The following is a 20,286-nucleotide window of genomic DNA, read 5'->3' as shown; positions in this document are numbered from 1 at the left end:
TACTTCAAAGAATATTATAAAAAAAGAATTATCGAAATCGGTTCAGCCGTTCTCGAGTTATGCGCTTACCAACATATTTTGGGATTCATTTTTATACATATATATAAGATTAATAGAAAGCTACTTTTTGTGGTACGGATATTAATATCATCAATACATATAATAAAATTCTAGAAAAGTGGTGTCTGTACAATGAAAATATGTAAAAAAAAATTAGCAGGGGTTATTACTAAATCGATCCCAAACCCAAAACTGTCGTTAAAATTTTTTTTGTCTGTTTGTCTGTTTGTCCGTTTGTCTGTTTGTCTGTATGTTTGAACACGCTAATCTCAGAAACGGCTTATCCGATTTAAATGCGGTTTTCATTAATATATTGTGGTAATCTTCATTTAACATTTAGTGTTTATTTCATGTCAATCGGTTTATAAATAAAAAAGTTATGACCATATAAGTATTCACGGCGAACATTTGCTAAGGCATTCTATGGTACACTATTATAATACAGTGTACGTTAAAACGTAAGTTATCTGTTATACGCTACAGTTATTTCTATAAAATATCCATGTGATCATATCGAAAGTCCCCAAGGGTGGGGTGGGGGTGGGGGGGTAAGCTGAGGTAGTAGGGGGGAAGGGGTCAAATTAAAATTATGCTTATTTTTAGGTAAATTTTATACATAAAATGTCCTTTAAATTATGTCGTATTATAATATTTTTAACCCCCGACGCAAAAAGATGGGTGATAAGTGTTTGACCGCTATGTGTGTCTGTGTGTGTATCTGTTTGTGCCACCGTAGCTCGCTAGCAGGTAATTAGATGCGGTTTTGAAATGAAAGTGCATGACGTGTAAAGTATAATTGGACATATTTAATCAAAATCGGTTCATCCATTTACTATACCTATATATTGGTAAAATTTGGAATGAAAGAAACGATTGTTGTCAAGTATACCTAAGTGACATATCAAATGAAAGTGCATAACGGGTGAAGTACATAGTTCTATTTTTATCCAAATCGGTTTTTCCATTTATTAGATTACAGCACAGATTACAGCGGTAAAAGTGGGAATGAACAATAATCGAATGTGGTCAAATAATATCTCAAGCGGCATATCAAAATATGAAAGAGCAACGTGTGAATTACAATTAGTAATGTTTTATCGAAATCGGTTCATCCGTTTATTACACTTTAGGGGTGACAGTGGTTAGGTAAATAAACCAAATGGAGCATCAAACGACAGGATATGTCGTGTACGTGTAGGTACAATTAGATAATATGGTTTACATCAAAATCGGTTCTGCCATTTAATACACTAGGGATGGAAAGGTTGAAAGTCTGTGAAAGAAGAGGGGGATATGGAAGCGAGAGGATAGCCACACCCTGGAAATTTTGAATTCTACTCAAATCCACATAGGCCTGGCGCGGCGCTTGGCAATTTTTTTCTTAAATAAACCACTTCTTTTGCCACTGTGGTGTGCACGGTTACGGCACAACTTAAAAGGTGTCAAGGAGCAACAAACTTATAGATATCAATATGATGTAGGAATGTATTATGGAGGTAAAGGTAGGTCTCGCTCACTTGAAAATATTACATGAAAATAAGATACCGAAGTTTAAAAAAAAAAAAAAAAAACCCAACGCAATGAAGGAAAAGGAATAAATAATTTTACAAACTTCCCGACGATCTTTAAAATTATGATAATATGATAATGATGGTATGGCAGCCCCGACGACTTTGTTTTTTTTATTTTTATAAATATTTATTTTTAAAGATCTTCGGGAAGTTTGTGAAATTATTTATTCCTTTTTCTATGCACTTTTCTTCGTTGCGTTGGGTTTTTTTTTAATTTAATTTTTATTGCACAGTCTAAACGGTTTAGTTACTACAGGCGCGAGACAGGAAAGATGAGCGCTGAGACAAACGTCAAAACGCAAAGGAATAGAAGGAATCCGCTACGATAATAATTGTCATAAGCGTATGATGTGTTTTGCACAATTTTATTAAACTGCGATTGGATGAAAATTTTGTTCGTGATCGTCGTCGTCGTTGGTAGGGTGAACAAATCTTTAGTAAAACATCATCAGTACGTTTATGTCAATTAGTATCGATAGCGGATTCCATTCCTTTGCGTTTTGACGTTTGTCTCGGCACTCATTTGCTGCACAATATATTGTCAAAAACATCCATACAAGGAAGGAAGGACAATAAATTTGCTCCTTTCCCCCCTGGTGCCTAAAAATAATATGACATAATTTAAAATAAATTTTACATAGAAAATTAATTAGTTAGGCATTTATCTTTTTAGCTCAGTTTAGTAATAAATTTTACTTAAAAGTTTTTTTAATTATTTATGGTAGTACGTGTTTATTCAATAAAAGTTAAGTAGTAACTACTATGCAGTCACTATTCCACGCGGACGAAGTCGCGGGCACAGCTAGTTGTAAATAAAGAAAAAGGTTTGAAATTTTAACTTATTAGTTTTTAATTTACATACTTTTTTGTAGATAAGTACTTTAATAAAGTAAATTTACTATGTATAAAAAGTTACAATACCTACCAATATTTTCTATATTTTAATTTTAAAACTAGGAAAAAAGTAAAGAATAAAACACTCAATAATTTCATAATTTTATTACAAATAAATACAAACATTATCACTTACAAAAATAAATTATTAATATTATGATATTTCGAGAAAATCGTTAAAAATATGTTGCAGTTAATTTCTCGTCAGTCTTATAGATACGACACAGCCAAAGCTTTGGGAAAATAGCAAGCGAGTTTGTTCACATAAGTTATAATATACAGCACAACTGAACCGTTTTTATTAAGATTTCAACAACCGAGTAGGCAATTTTTATTTAACAAGTATTTTCAGATGATAACAACATGTTTTAGCAATTGAAAGCGTTCACAAGGCACAACATTGAAAGGCTTCAAACTATAACTTCATTAACTTTAAAAAGCTACCTTAGTTACTTAATTTAATTTCAATTACAATATTGTGAACTGATTACTTTTATTACAGTTAAAACTTGGAAATTAATAAAACTATGAAACAATCAAAATTCTACCTTACGTATTGAGTCAAATAAAAATTTTAAAGTCAAAAAAAAGATTGTATTGTATCAAGGCCCACTACGAAAATAATCGAATAATTTTCAATTTTCCGGTCCTTTTCATGTATGTTGGGTATGGACAAAAAGTGTTATGAGGAAATTGTCATTTCGATATTAACACTTATGAAAGTATAAGAGGAAACATAGTCTAACTTAGTGTTGATGATAATTTTCATTTAAATCTTTGCTGATATGCTTATTACTCATCCTCCACACCAAATGGGAAAATATAAAGGAATGTTTTTATGAGAAGAAAATAGATATACAAATGAAAACATTGTAAAATTGTCAGGATTTTTTAAGTCTGAAGTAAAGTCATTAGTAATTTTAAAGATACTTGAAATAAATATAATTTTGTAACAAACATTCGTTAGGCATTATCTATGTAAATTATATCATTTTCCTGCAAGAAATAATTTTTTGATTAGATATCAAATTACCTTACGTATTGTTGTTTTCTTATAACTCATAAATCTGAAATTGGTTCTGCTCTATACAACAATGGCCGTAAAATACATAACAAATTAAAATTGTAAGCAATAAGTAAAGAATTGAGTTAAATATAAAATATAATTTTTAAAGAACCTTTTCGGTCACGTTCATAAGAAAATTAAACCAACAGAAAATTAATTAAAAGTTTTAAAGTTTAAAGATTATTTATTGATAGTACTTAATTTAAAATATAATATTATAGAATCGTTTTTCGTTATATAGTACACTGATTTACATTAGTGTGCATGCCTAGCCTTACCATTTTTGTAAATAAAATATGTATTTAATTAATAAAAAAAAACATTAAAATTCATAAGGGGTCGTTCATAAAATACGTCACACTAAAATTTACTTTTTTTGACCCCCTCCCCCCCGGTTGTCACGCTGTGTCACACTTTCTGTGACCTCCCTGGAAATATTTCGTCACAAAAACTAAGACCCCTCCCCCCTAAACATGATAAATTTTGATAGATAATACACCAATTTTGATATCAGAAAATCTTTTTATTTTTATTTTTATTAATAAGTAAGTAAGTTTATTTTTATTAATAATAATTAATAAAATTTAAATATTAGCGCTCATGTTGAAAAAAAAATATATCAAGTTACAATTTATTGTAATAAATATATATATACATTATGTTTAAATATCTGTATATTTACTAATACAAAATTGAAAAAAAAGTTGAGAGAACGAATACTCAGTAAATTTTTTTAATGGACGGCGAACGTCACATTGCCGTAAGACCCCCTGTACCCCTTGTAACATCTTGTCACACACGCGAAAACCCCTCCCCCCCCTTGTATGTGAACGTATTTTATGAACGGCCCCTAAATAATTTATAGTAACAATAAATTTCAACAAACAATAGCTGCCTTTATTTTAAATTACTATTTATCTTTTATTTTAAAAAAGGACCCGCCTCTAACCTCTATGAAAAATGCGTTAGATATGACAATAATAAGTTTAAATAAGACATATAAAAATATAACATTTTTGCAATTGACAAAAATAACGAGATTCATTATCATAAGAAAATAATTCTAGCAACTAATTTTTGTTCAATGTATGGTATAAATAAATGACTTAACGTTTCTCCATCAAACAATACCATAATATTAAAAAAAAAATGTTTATGAGTAAGAGCTAGCGCGCAAGTGCAACTTTTGTCTCCGCAACTATTTTGTCTCTCCCATCAACACTATGGGGAGTTGCGTCGCTACGTGCGCGCACTTTCTTACTAGCCCATAGAGTTGAAGATGATGGGAGAGACAAAATAGTTGCGGAGACAAAAGTTGCTCTTGCGCGCTAGCTCTAAAAGAACCTAATTAGTTTTTTTTTTAAATAGCAATTCTGTCATTGTCTATGGAAACTTATCGTTTAGGAACCATAAATATAACTTAAAAGTTAACACCTTAAATTAAAAATGATAAATATAGCTGTCTCTTTCTATTCTTTGAAAATGTAATAAGTTAGAGTGAAAAAGCATGAGCTTAAAATTAAAATAGTTTTATATTTTATTGAGCGATGCTTAAATGCCTCTAAAATGGAGTGTAAATAAGTTATAAAAACAGTAAATAGTTAAAATTTATAGTATAGCTTAAATATTAGTTTTTTTAGATTTTAGTTTTCAATATATTAACTCCCCTTCTGGAATCCTGGAAAAAATAAACACAATATTTATAAATTTATCAAAATCTAGGTCGGTTATCGAAAATATATGAAAATTTTCAAGTTCAATGTTATTTTTAATAACATATTTATTATGTATAAGCAAAATCTATGTCTTGAATAGATATTTGTATGAATGGCACAATCAATTTATTTAAAGAGGCGTTTAATTAAGAACCTAGCCCGTTTATTAATCGGCGCCATTTCTGCCTGAAAAGTGTTAAGCTACATCGTCACGAAAACTGTTATTTTATTTTATTATTTTTGAACTTTAACATGTACATATATAAATATTAAATTTATTCGGGAACAATACCTTTCTTTGGCCGGCAATGTATAACTTCCATTTACTGAAAATAAAATATATATTTAGTGATATTACACACACTTTGAGAATATATGCATTTCTGTTTAAATTGCACACACATTTCGTTTGCCTTCCATTTAATATAAGTTAAAATAAATAAAAAGTTTGTTAGAGCGATTTCATCCTTATAATTAACAAAAAGCCCTTTGACGTTATAAAAGTACCGGTTAAAAATTTATTACATTTAAAAAAAAATCCCGGGCGTGGAAAGTTAACTTTCGGAAAATTTTGAAGTTGATTTCAAAGCTTTGATTGATTGAGTTTGAGTTTTAAATTTGGTAAACTCACCAATTTTATGAGTCTGTCCGTTCCGTTCGCTTTGTATAAAGTGCAATATTGTGTCTACTTCACTCCTCTTATCCTCCCTTATCTCCCTTTTCTCTTCCCGTAACTCCACTAACTCCCTTTCTGGCGTGGAAGTATGTAATGTTGAACTGTTGTTTGACTCTCTGTAGAACTCCTGGTCAGATTCTGTGTATTCTGATTCGCTTTTGAGGCTCGCTGCGTTTGTTAACTGTAAACGATATATTTACATTTTATGAGTAAAAAAATTCGTCACAAAATATAGTTACGTAAGTTATGGGCAGATGTTTTTCATATTATCTGTAACACTGATGGATCTAAACCTTTTTAAGGAAAAAACTAACTTTTGAAATATTTGCATATTCATAAAAGGAAGCCTACCGTTCCGATAGTTTTAATGTGCACAAAAATCATTACAAATTAAAAATTGATATTTTTGAATTTTAATATACACAATACACATAAATCATAAAAATGTTAAATTTTATGAAAATTAAAAATGAATAAACCATTATTTTAAATGACAGTCATATTAATCATACTTTTTTCTAGTTTTTGTTCGTTAATACCCACCGTATAGCTGGAAGATTCATCGGAATCAGCATCCAAATCGACCATCATCTTCTCAATGAGTCGCTCCATGCTCGTCTCACTTGTGGACGCCATGGGACTGGCTGATTGACGACCGCGTTTTGTGCGTTTTACTACCTGTAATATTAACGAATACTTATTTATTTCACATGTAAAATTAATATAAAACGAAGAGGCAATAATAACTACATGGAAATAGAAAATTCGAAACTTGTTACCAGAAAATGAGGAATACATAATGTAAACGTGAATTTTCAAAATTATTTACGAAATAATTTTGTAATAAATCGTTATATACAGGGTGTCCAGGGCCGGCGTTAGGGGGGGGGGGCCTAGAGGGGGCAATGGCCCAGGGCGACAAATTCTGGGGGGCGCCAAGGTCTGAAGTTGGTTAACCTAACACTTGATATTGCTTCCCTCAAGTGGGGGCCACAATTTCGCCCGGGGTTTTTTTTTTTTTTTTTTTTTTGTAAGGTGTTTCTCAATGTTAGCCAGAAGGGCTTTTACATTTTAACGCGGACGCGGGAGTGAACTGAAGGTTCACCCTGGTAGCGACATGCACAAGGGCGTCCCCCCTTGACGGGGATCTCGAACCTCGGCTTGGGCTGTCGCTTGAGTGGAGGAGGCCAGAAGGGCCCTAATCGGACGGGTTCGCCCGGGGTGTCAGTGGCCCTTACGCCTGCACTGAGGGTGTCTCACTGTTGGCATACTAAGCTTAAAGGAGGTTATAGTCTTGCATACGCTGAGTACGTAAAAAATACTTATAAAATTCCAGACGCATTTTTTTTTTTCAAATAGATGAATTCTTAAAACTCTATGTGAACACCCATAACAAGAAACCCGCCCAGCATTGCCACCAGAACGTGAGCTATCGTTTAAGATTATGTTTTCATAGACAAAATGCTCTCATTAGAGAAGCGGTATGTGCCGGCTGCGCGAAGCTAGAGAAGAAAACATGGATTTTCAGGAAAAATTTAGCAAACAATTTTTGACGTAATTTTGTTGTTTAAGTATTTTTTACGTGATCAGTGTATGCAAAACTACAAGTCCCTTCGCGCTTAGTATAACAATAGTGGGACATCCTGTATAACTGTACTACATGCAATAGAAATGAAACTTAATGATATAGCTGTCTTTCTCTTTTACTCTATGTTATCAAGATTTCATTTCATTTCTTTTGAGATTTGCCCTTATTTTACGTGCTACTTATCTGTCGGATATGCTAACAAGCACATATCAGCAACTTACCAGCACCTCATCATTATTGCTCGCTTGCGTGGTATTATTATTTGCATAATGATGTCTTCGGAAGCACATTGTAAACTGGAAGAGCGAATACAAGCTGCTCCTCCAGGATTCGGTCGTGTTCTCGCTTCGCGCGCGCATCATACGCGTGCCTTGGTACTTTAGCGTGCGTAGATAGCGACGCTTGCTTTGTATGAAGGATACCTCGAAAAAATAATCGTATTAATCATGACTCAAGAATTTTAAATTTAGGCACAGAAGCAAAAAATGAAATTTTGTAAAACTGGAATTTTAAAAGGAAATAGGTACATAACAACGAAATCTATGTTTTTGTGATAAATTTAGATGGTTTCATTGGGTATGTTCAAGGGGGAGTTTTGTGTAATCCTTGTAATTTTTTTAAAAACACTTACCATATCAGCAGACCTGAACGGTGGTTTCCCGAACGCCAAATTGATGAGGGATATTGACTCTCTGGTAACTCGAAGTAGTATGAGCAGCATCAGAAAGAACACCCACGGCAAGGGTCTGATCAATTGTGGTTGCCTTTCATCTTGATCCACTGGAAAGAGCAATAACGGAATCAATTGCTGAGTAGGTATTAGAAGCAGTAGTATTAGTAAGTCGTTTTTCGTTCTTAATCGAGTTCTTTTCTTAATTTTGGAGACCCGACTATAAGTTTCACGCGTTAGTTTAAACTTAGTTAGTAAATGGCAAAATATACATCATCAGATAATAACCCAGTCTACATATTTTTTATGCCCGCTCTTGCATGTTTATGCCAGTGTACCTAAGTACCTAGTGAATAACTTTGACTTCTGTATGTAATATGGCAAGTATGTGCCTAGTAAATACCTTTAACTTTAACTTACATGGTGGTGGAACTGCCCATCGAGCACACTTCTCGAAAGTCCACAGCAGCTTGTCGAAGTACTCGAGGCAGGTCTGCCCCAGCCGGTAGCTCGCCGCGTGTTCCACTTCCCCGCTCACCAGCTCTTTGACGAACGATAGTACTTCTGACTACCTATTAGAGAACACTTACATGGTGGCGGAACTGCCCATCGAGCGCACTTCTCGACGGACCACAGCAGCTTTTCGACATAATTGAGGCAGGTCTGCCCAAGACGGTAGCTCGCCGGGTGTTCCACTACCCTAACCACCACCTCTTTGACGAACGATAATATTTCTTACCACCTATTAGAGAAACACTTACATGGTGGTGGAACTGCCCATCGAGCACACTTCTCAACGGTCCACAGCAGCTTGTCGACGTACTTGAGGCAGGTCTGCCCCAACCGGTAGCTCGCTGCGTGTTCCACTACCCCGCTCACCACCTCTTTGACGAACGATAGTATTTCCATAACTGGAAAGTGATATTAAATGATAAGTAAAGTACAATATATTATATGTTATTGTGTAGCTTATTTTAAAATGATTTTTGTGCAAATATTCACTGTATGGAATTACGTTTCGTGCCCAAAACAACGCCAAATGGACTCTGTTGATCCTATTTAATTGTGCGTGGGACTTTAATTTATAACTATTCATTTTTCAAACATTATTGATTGCTCTACTATATACTAATAATATGTAATTGAAAGAAGTACTACATACTAACAAATTCTTATTTAAAAAAAAAAACGGGCATCTGCCCGGCTAACGCCTACAATCTTAAGCCGAAAAAGTAATCCAATTATGATAAACCGCTTTTACAACGTAATAAAAAAATTATATAAAATACTAGCGGTCCGCCCCGGCTTCGCCCGTGGTACATATTAACGTTTTCTCTACATAAGAACCATCCTCGTACTTCAAGGAATATAATAAAAAAAGAATTATCGAAATCGGTTCAGCCGTTCTCGAGTTATGGAATTACAACGAAAAGTGGCATTGATTTTTATATATTAGATTGGCCTCAGTATTTATTTACATTATCTTTTTATGACCACAGCTTCCTTAAATATTTTTTATAAATTCGTCGCCAGACTTATATTTTATTGTACCTACCGTAGATTTACTTTGTAAAAATCGAAGAAAAACTTTTTATTATTTGATATTACATATTCTGATTATATGGATTACCTTCTTTCAAAATTACTTTAGAAACGTTAAATTATACAACACTAGCTTTCCGCCCGCGGCTTCGCCCGCGTTTTCAAAGAAAACCCGCATAGTTCCCGTTCCCGTGGGATTTCCGGGATAAAACCTATCCTATGTCCTTTCTCGGGAATCAAAATATCTCTATACCAAATTTCATGCAAATTGGTTCAGTAGTTAAGGCGTGATTGAATAACAGACAGACAGACAGACAGAGTTACTTTCGCATTTATAATACACTCAGCGGCACGGAATCTTGGCCACTTACAAATTTGCCGATAAAAAAAGTTTTGAAGTGTTTTTCACGATCTTTTGTATGCAGATATGTTAACATATTATTTGTTTAATTTTATGGTAAGAAATCATTGAGTTTGAGAATAATCTTTTACCACTTTTTAAGAGTTACTCGTAATTTGTGATTTGTGCGGTTAAGCCGAAGTTACGAATTGTTCGTTTTAAACTTTTTTTGATATCGTTTATGCCGTTTTAAGATATTGTTATTGTTGTACTATAGTCAATGATCATAACAAACAATAAAAAATGCCATTAACATCTGAACAACCTACTCAGGCCATCACAATGTTAGACCAATGACTGCCGCAACGTAAAGTACCTAATGTACAGTATGTACCTCGTTCAGCGATGCACTATGCATGGAGAAGATACCAGGAGACTGGCAGCCACATGTGCAGACCAGGAAATGAAGGTGTGAGGTGCACATCAGCTCGAGAAGACCCGTTTATTGTTCGAGAGATACTCAGAAATGGCTTTCTGACAGTTTTTAGGATACGCCACCGGCTCTAAAACACCAGGATAATAAATGTGAGTGAGCAATCGGTGAGAAGACTAATGAAAGAAGTTAATTTGAAGGTTTGCAGACCAGCACGCCGTCCAGAACTCCTCAGACATCACAGAGAAGCACGTCTTCGTTTTGCACGAGAACATGAAAACTGGACCCACAGCCAGTGCGCTCGTGGGGTGTTCACAGATGGCTGCTAAGGTACTTTACGAGCTTCTGATAGCCAACAGTCAGTATAGAGGAGACGAGAAGAGAGGTTTTCACACATCACCACACTCAAAATGCGATTTTTCATGGAGGGTCAATAATGGTGTGGGGAGGTATAAGTTCCGATGCTCGCACGGAGTTATTTATCGTAGATAATGGCTTAAATTTGATCAGGTACATCGAGGAAATTCTCCAGGAACATGTTCAGCCCTATTACAGGTTTATCAGTGAAGAAAATTTGCTACTTATACACTATAACGCACGTCCGCGTGTCGTACGATACGTATAAGAGTACCTTCAAGAGGTTATTATTGAAAAATTGGAGTGGCCAGCTCGTAGCCCGGATTTTTATCCAATAGAACACATCTGGGACATGCTTAAAAGAAACATAAAGTTCGATTCCAACCCAGCACTAATGTTAGATGAGCTTAGAAATACAGCTGGGGCCGTTTGGTACACTATAGCTCAAGTGGTCTCCAAAAATGTATTCTAGAGTATGCCAGACTGGATGCAAACAGTGTTTAAGGCAAGAGAAGGAAACACCCTTTATTAAAAGGTTCAATTTTTTTTATGGAAACGTTCTTTCTAATTTTTTAGCATTTTTTAAGAAATCATTTAAATTTCACAGGAAAAACGTAAATTCTTGTTTAATTCACATCTACTCGGTAGTACTTCTTATTAACTTCCAATTATTACTAAAAGTTAGTAAAAACATTAAAGTAACTAGTTTTGATTAAATTTTTATTGAATTTTGTAGTAGAAAAGAAATAGTGTTATTTTACGCAAAAATTTGCAGTGGCCAAGATTCCGTGCCGGTGAGTGTATTAGTATGGATTAAACATATTATCGAATCTAGCTACTTACCACTAGTTTATAAAGCAGTATCTACAGACTCTAACCTTCAAACTCTACCTACCATTCATAACATTAGTTAAATATAATGATAATATTCGTCAAAAATTACATCATAGCCATCGTACTTTCTAGAAATTGTCAACCAACACGCATCATAGTAAACAGTTACTATCTAACGATAAAAATATTTAGAATGTTGTAACAAAGTTCAAAAGATACACAGAGGGTAGAGATAAATATAACCGCGTGTTAATTAATGAAACATGTTTCCGATTGTGGCTAATTAGTTATTAGTCTAGACTCAATATAAAGGTGAATAATATATGCTATTATGGGCAAATTACAATTGATAAATTGGTGCAAAATCTATATTTTAATACGCAGTGGGTCGTCTTCTCTTCCTTGATTGTTCCTTTAACTTGTATAAGTCCTTCTAATATAACAAATGCGAAAGTTGAATGAATTGAACGGTGAAATAAAATGGTTATTGAATCACGATTCACGGGAAAAGTACTCAATCTATTTTCATCATACTTAGCAGTGATGTAGGATGTAGCTGAAGTGACAGAACAACACAAGCTATAGAAATAACGTAAGCGTGGGTATTTTCGGCATGTTAAGGGTCTTGCAAGTTTCAGGTGGATTTGTAATTTTTCAGGGTTCGGTATCGGAACGAAAGCTTTTATTTAAGAACGTATAGTTCTTTGAGAAAAGAATCGTGTTATTTTTACGATCAAAAAGCCATTGGTTCTTTTTTAATGAATTTTCTTGTCCACCCTTCATTTGCGTGCTATTTCGTGTTAAAATTTTGCCTTGCGTCTAAATTCGTGAATTCGTGTTGGCTATTTCGTGATAGTATTATAAACGTTTATTGTAGGCATTGATTGTGAAAAATCTTTATTTTAATTAACTTAAATAAGGGGCTTAAAATGAAATTAAGAGAAATAATAATAAATATGTTTTATTTATATTGGTAGGTAACATACAATCACATGGATTACTAATTACTAACTCTGCTGTGGTAGTATTATATTAAGTAGCATTTAGTTTTATTTAGGGTTAAAACTTATATTAATACTAGCTTTCCGCCCGCGGCTTCGCCCGCGCATTCAAAGAAAAACCAACGAAACCGCATAGTTCCCGTTCCCGTGGGATTTCCGGGATTGCGTCATTTTCCCGGGATAAAAAGTAGCCTATGTCCTTTCTCGGGTATCAAAATATCTCCATACCAAATTTCATGAAAATTGGTTCAGTAGTTTAGGCGTGATTGAGTAACAGACAGACAGACAGACAGAGTTACTTTCGCATTTATAATATTAGTATGGATGGCTCCTCCGTGGCACCTACTCTGGCGTTAGTGAGGGCCTGGCTCATTCGCATTGAGATAGTTGGGTTCCTTTTCAGGAATCTTTCATACCAGTCTCGTCCGGGAATGCCGTCTTTGAACGGATTTGCTCTATTTAATTCCCGGACGAGCTTCCCTACCGATAGAAGCAGCTGTTCCTTCGATACTGGGAACCCAATATCTGCCATATGGAGGACCCATTTCACTATTAATTCTTCTTCATCTTTTGTGAGAACTGTTGCATGTCCAGCAGGATTGGTATGCTTATTCTTCAATTTATCTAGTAACGTTTGATATGGAACTTTATACAGCTTGGAAGCTTTATAGGCAGTTAATTCACCGCTTACCTATAGTTTTAAGCAAAGCATTTTGCAACTCTTCATCTGTATAATATTTCTTGTACACCTTTGCCATATTGCATGTTTCTGAAATGAAACGATAATTTTAAGAAGTATCCTATAATATTATCTTATATTAACTAAAAAGTTTTTTAGCAAGTGGGTAACGTAGATAATTTTAAACCGCTCTTTAAAAGTAAATCCCATGTCAAAAACTGCCCTAGCCAGTACAAAGTGTAAACAGAATAAGCGAAATGCCCATAACGCCCAAATAGTTTATCCTATATTAAGACCATTTTCATTGAGAAGTAATTAAAAACAAACACATTTCAGGATATTCGTTCCCTTAGGTCTCCTGACTAAAAAAAAATACTATGCTCCATGATCTAGCAGTGCACGTGCCTGGTCTCGTGTAAGTACCTAGATCTGCAGAAGTGTCAATACCTACTTACAATTCCCGGCATCTAACTTTAGTGCTGACCGATTAGGTGGGGGATGTCAAAAGTCACTACTCTTTTCCCTACGTTCTGCGCATCCCCTCTCCTAATCGGTCAGCGCTAAAGTTAGATGCCGGGAGTTATACTTAAGTTAATACCTGCTCAAAATAAAAACAAACAAACTTAATTTAGCACCCACGAATTTACCAGCAACGCCCAAAAACTGTGTAGGTTATTTCGTGTTAGTCGATTTTACATATTTGCGAACTTATTAACTGCAAATCATTATCAGAAAATATAAATACACTAATGAGTACCTTATACACCAAACAACTTTAACTTACTAAAAATACAAAGCAAAAAAAAAGCGTTTTTGCATAAATGTTCAGTGAGACGAATTTGCCTGGAACGTCCAAGTTAAGGGAAACTTCAATGTCATATTGTAATAAATCTGTTCACAAAATTATATACCAAATTTCCCCTGGACGAACAATTAACTATTCTACTATTTAATTTTTAGGTTAGTTTTATTATAAAACGTTTATCTGAACAACAAACGCGTTATAAACTAATCAGTAAAATACTGCTAATTCGGGAATAACACGAAGTAGCCTACTAAGGAATAATAATCTGCTGGCTAATTCGGCAGTCGAAATTTCGCTAATTTTAGGAAATCTATGCTATTAAACTACCCGAACTTGATATAAGATCAATAGCAACAAAATACAGAACAGAATTAACTTAATATCTTGATAAATAGACTTACCTGTATCTTGTAGGGGTCTTATAAAGTTTCGTGTACGACCTTACGCTCTCAGTAAGCACGCGCGGCTATCACAGCTGTTTGAGGCCGACTGTCGTTTCGTGTGTTTTGTTGCGTTCCGTTTTGCCGTGAAAAATTAGGTATTTTGTTTTTTTGGTAGGGTAATGTTTATAGAACACACAATAAAGTTTAGTTTTAAAATATCTTGTCAGAATTTCTTAATTTAGAATCGAAAAGCAAAACACACGAAATACCCCACTAGCCCGAAGTAACCCGCCTTTACCTTATGTACCTACTTGATTTTTCTCGCAGGTTCGTCAGCGGGTGGAACCACACGGCACAGCTAGTGCCTAGTGGTACATCTTATATCGTTGTTGTTATAATATTACAATGCTATCTGCATGCATGCATGTCGACTGTTTGTACTTGTATTGGTAAGCAGGTGGGCCGTTAGAATGTGGTCGAATTTCGACCACAGAAATCTTAGTCTTATTACAGCAATAATGATGTTGTTACTTGTAAGGCGAAGAATCTCCATATTCTTTAGATAAGATTTGAAACACGATGGGGTGTGTCAAGAAATAATAAGTGTGTCATAAAAAGTACAATGTTCAAGTCGATAGAACAACGAATTACGATAAGCAAGTGTGAAAATTCTCAACCAACGCTTTCATGATAAAAAGGATGGAGTTTTACACTTTTCTCCTTTATTTATGTTTACAATAGATCAATTTTTTTCAACAAACAACACAATCAATTGAGTCTAGAATTATGAAATCTAATATTATTCATACTAACATGGCGATAATTTTTTTTTTTATTAAATTTGTTATACAATCGGCAATACTACACAAAAATACAAAATGAGACAACTCTGTAATCTGTACTCTACATCGTATTGTAGGTACCTATCTAAGTACACGAACACATAATAAATTATATCCGTGTTATTTATGTTTGTTTATAAAACATTAATTAATATCTACCTTATTATGTACAATTACCTTCAATTAAACTCATTATTTCGTAAGTATAAACACTTCACCTAAGATCAGATAAACCCCACCTTACATCACACACATGCAAAGTAGTTAAGTAACTCAAATCATTACCCTTTACAGTTTATACCAATTATTATGACCAAACGGTACTACCAAAACACATATGTGTTACAAAACATTAGCGTATTAGAAGTTATAAACTTCAAACCACACTTATTATTTGTACATGCGCGTACGCGTCTTAAAAAAGTCGTATATAAATTTACCATAATGACTCCAAATTATAGACCCGGCAGCGTTTTTACATCCAAATAATTTCAATGCCAGAGCTTCATTCAATGCCAATTACTAGCATATAAAGAACTAGATGTGTTCTACGAATTTACATGTTATCTCATAGGCCATAGTGTGGGCCATAGTACCGCTATATATATTACCGTATACCCAGTATACCCACATGCTCTTCATAATTAGGTATTCGAAATGTAATTTCTAAAATTATATTCGGGGCAATTGGTATTAACTATACACTAAGACGGTTAAATATAACATAGGTAGGTAGTGTTCGGTATGTTCTAGATCTAGACTCTAGAGGTATTTATTTATCTCTGGGACTACCAATGTATAGCACAAACTATAAAGTATAGTATAAAATTTAATTAACATACTTTTGTTTTCAGGTATAAAAAAAAAATAAAAATTAAGGTTTACTTTGCTTGTAAAAATGTTAATAAAGATACAGACTATAAAAAACTATGTTTTTCATTTCGGTGAATGCAGCTCATGCAAAAAAGATGAACAAAAAAAGTATTTTTTTGTGTAATTTATAAAGACATAAGTACTTATCTCGTTCTTTTGCACAATTATGAATTATTAAGTTAGGTAGGTATATAACTACTTAATAAGAAATACTTGTCGAATTTCTTCAATTGACATTCGTAAAAAGTAAGAACATTAAAACATGTACAAAACTAATTGTATCCAGAATAAATGAAATCAAAGAATTTAAAAAAAAATCCTACGAATCTCCCTCTATATGACCATAAATTATAAGAATTAGGTAACAACAATTATTATCATTCGATTGTACGGAAACTAGGCATTTCAAATCAATGCAAAAATGCAACACCATTTTCTGTTACCTATTGTGTTTATTTTTTTCTCTTTATTGCAATTTATATAAGTATATTTAAATTTAATCTTTACATTTTTATTTGCTCACCGTCTTTATTAAATTACTTCCTCTTCAAAAAATGTACAAAAAATTACAATTTTTAAATACATGAATATTTTTTACAATATAAAATACCTACCAATCGAAATTAATTGTTTTTACACAAAAAAATAGATATTAAATTTAAAATGCAAGCACAATTCGTTAAGATAAAAACGGGTCACCTTTCCAATATTCGTGAAACAACACAGAGGCCTATTTTATAATATTTTATCGAAAAATATTGTTCACAAGGCACAATTTCGATAATATCGATTATTTTCACTGCGGCACGACGATAACGTGCGCGGGCGCAGCGCGGACGTAAACATATCATACGGGCTCCTTCATTGAGCATGAAAGTAAGGGGAGCTGTCTGTGTGTTTGTCAATACATTTATTATCAGTAAATGGTAATAAAGGAACTATTTTACTTTTTGAAAACCGAAACTGCATTACTTTTCTATAATATGATAAAATATTCTGGGCGACATTAAACATTTATTTTCAGATAATTAAACCAGTTATTTAATACATGTGAAAAATAAAATCTACTGGCTATTTTCAATTTATTTGTAGTAGGTACTCCCTTTAATAAAATAACAGGTATATTCTGTCTTACAGCAGTCACCAAGTAATAACTTACGACTACTACCATAATTTTCTTTGGGTTCATGAAAAATCACATCATAGAGTTCAATTTGAGATAATTTGTTACAAAAACACTAAGCAGAAACGCCGAGTGCTATCACTAGTCAACAGCATTAATAAACACTACCAAATGTCAAAGGTTACTGCAATCAGGCTGATATGGAGACAGCCGAGACAAATATCTAAAAGTACTTAATTAATATTAAGTAGCAATGTTCACATTTCACATGCATTTCGTTTAAAGTCTAATTTGAAATGAAAATTATTAAAATGAGCATAATGCGGCCTTATCGCTATGCAATCAACATTCAACCCTTAAAGTATAGGAAAAAAACAAAACTTAATTTGTTTGACTGGCCGGTTGGCTTGGTTGGTAGTGACCCTGCCTTCCAAGCCACTGGTCATGGGTTCGATTCCCACCCGGGGGAAATATTTGTGTGATGAACATAGATGTTTGCTCTGTGTCTGGGTGTTAATTATCTATATAAGTATTTATTTAAAATTATATTTGTATGTTTATCAGCCATCTGGTTTCCATAACACAAGCGAAAGCTTAGTATGGGTTCATATCGCGCCGTGTGTGAAAATTGTCCCGAAATATTTATTTATTTATTTTATGATAGACAATAAATTTCAGGATACAATAAAATTGGTATATAATACATGAATAAAGAAATACCGTATGTGTGTGTAAACTGTTTATTTTGTATTTGTTTGTACGATGGAAGATAATTAAGAAAATTAATTATGTAAGTAATGATAATGCGATACCTCACACGTATGTTTATCATATTTACATATATATCAGCTATTTGCTAAGTCTTAACACAATATTCTAAAAGGAAATAATGTTAAGACATACATTTTTTCTTTCTAAATGTTAATATTTTGTTAGTCTTGTTGCTTTTTCTAAGTAATATTAGATTATTTGCTACCATATTTGGACTTTGTTAAACATACTTGTGTGATTTACATTATCCTCTTTGTTACTAATTTACATTACATATTACTAGTTGCTTAAAAAAGTCTACCAATGTGTAACTACTGCATGGTGCTGCAGTTACATACTGGTACACTTTTTACTCGTTTTTCATTTTTTTTAGTCAACATTATAAATTCGTAGTTGTAGTTCAGACGTTTACTAAGGATAACAAATGATTTTTATTTAGGTAAATATATATTATGTATGTACCAATTTGATCCGTGTATAAAGAATTTTAGGCCGTGAATATAGGAAGTAGGTCGCATTTTTTCCGCAAATAAAGGAAGCGTGAATAAGTAGCTTTTATTGTTCATTAGTTTGTTTGAATTTAATAAATATCAAATACATAGAAAATGTGAGTAAAAAATGAATAAATCTAATACCTACGCTGCTATGCAAATTTATGCTAATTCATTTTGCAATTAACTTTTATACAAAAGTAATTTATCTTATTAAAAAAACAAATTACTTACCTATTTCATAGATAATAAGAAATGGTCAATATAAAAAATATGAATATTCTTTATAAGTATTTATTTAAACCATTGCTGTTTATATGAAATATTTCATGTTTTACTTTTTATATCATTAAATTATTGGGAAAAAATCAAATATCGAAAATATTAAGGTCATTAAAAATTTATAGTTAATTTCATAAAAATGGGGGTAGTTGTCATACAGCGTTTTTAGCTGCTCTTCTCTGTAATTCTATTCTGTTAATTACAAATAAATTAAATATATAAACCTAATACGAGTTTCATAAGCTTTTATGCCTTCAAGATTGAAAAATATAAATAATTATCATATTTAGTCTTCGCAACTATTACACATTGAAGATGTTATCCATTTGAATACAACTTCAATTACTCTCAGAAATGATACTCTGAATCCAATATAGATTAAAGTGGATTCATAATATTATTGATTTACTTCAAATTTTCAATTGATAGATATTCTTTAAAGCTGGGTTCAAAAGAACATGTTTATCACTAGATAAGATTGAAGCAAACAAATTAAATTAATAGATTAGATACAAAACAAAACCTACATACACCTAGTACATACAAAATAAAAAAAAAGTTCAAAATAACTTACCTGCAATAGTTTCGGTGTCAAGAAGAGGCACAAAACTGCGTAGCGAATTAATTTGAAATTATAACTTCAACAGAAATCATTGAAGAATGCGTATCGTAGGTACCTACAAACTTTATTAAACCGAAAGTAGGTATAAATTTTAAAATCACGAAAACTCCTATTACAAAATATGTATTAGACCAGAACCACCGGTAGCGTAATAATTTACTTCATTGGCTAAAATAAATAAATAATCTGAGTTTAAAAGCGATTTTAATTAACTATTATTCATTGTAGAAACAAATCGAATGAAACGAAATAATATTTGCCTGAGATATTTGCTCTACCGCCAGTCGATAGAAATCAAAAATCAATGATAAATGATAATGACATTTGACAATGACAATCGACAGATGAAAGAAGACATCTGTTTTGGTAAATTTGTAATCTGGATACATATCCTTTAGTATATGATTGCTTAAATGTGATTTCAAAAATTACATCAGAAATGAGACAAAAATTAAAAATATGCTGAAACAAGTTGCGCTTACCAACTACTGCTTGTCCTCCTAAAGGTTTGTTTCAAACTTTGTACAAGTTAGGTTGCTGTGAATTATTTAGATAAATTTTATTTATTCTATTTGCTGTGGAGAGAAATTTCTGGATTATAATACGATCTCGAGCAGTGTGCCACCCAGCCACATACATGGAACTGAGATATTTCACGTCACATTTAA

The 20,286-nt window shown here is 32.9% G+C and overlaps 1 protein-coding gene across 2 annotated transcripts; it reads right to left on the bottom strand.

Moving 5' to 3' along the window:
- Nucleotides 1-5,104: 5,104 nt before the first annotated feature.
- LOC123699393 lies at nt 5,105-19,899 on the bottom strand. 2 transcript variants are annotated; one of them, XM_045646339.1, is made up of 8 exons: nt 19,571-19,899; nt 9,002-9,151; nt 8,202-8,350; nt 7,792-7,992; nt 6,526-6,660; nt 5,938-6,163; nt 5,599-5,632; nt 5,105-5,269 (listed from the first exon to the last, which is right to left on the bottom strand). In XM_045646339.1, exons 2-8 carry the CDS (start codon nt 9,147-9,149, stop codon nt 5,242-5,244), a joined length of 921 nt encoding a protein of 306 aa, XP_045502295.1. In that variant the 5' UTR covers nt 9,150-9,151; nt 19,571-19,899; the 3' UTR covers nt 5,105-5,241. The 2 variants fall into 2 exon arrangements, with proteins under 2 accessions (XP_045502295.1, XP_045502296.1); XM_045646340.1 differs by lacking the exon at nt 19,571-19,899 and adding an exon at nt 17,029-17,166.
- Nucleotides 19,900-20,286: the final 387 nt, after the last annotated feature.

This window comes from Colias croceus, chromosome 17 (genome assembly GCF_905220415.1).
Source record: "Colias croceus chromosome 17, ilColCroc2.1".
Classification (NCBI taxonomy): domain Eukaryota; kingdom Metazoa; phylum Arthropoda; class Insecta; order Lepidoptera; family Pieridae; genus Colias; species Colias croceus.
Note: the sequence above shows the minus strand (reverse complement) of the source record. Positions and strands in the feature narration are given on the sequence as shown.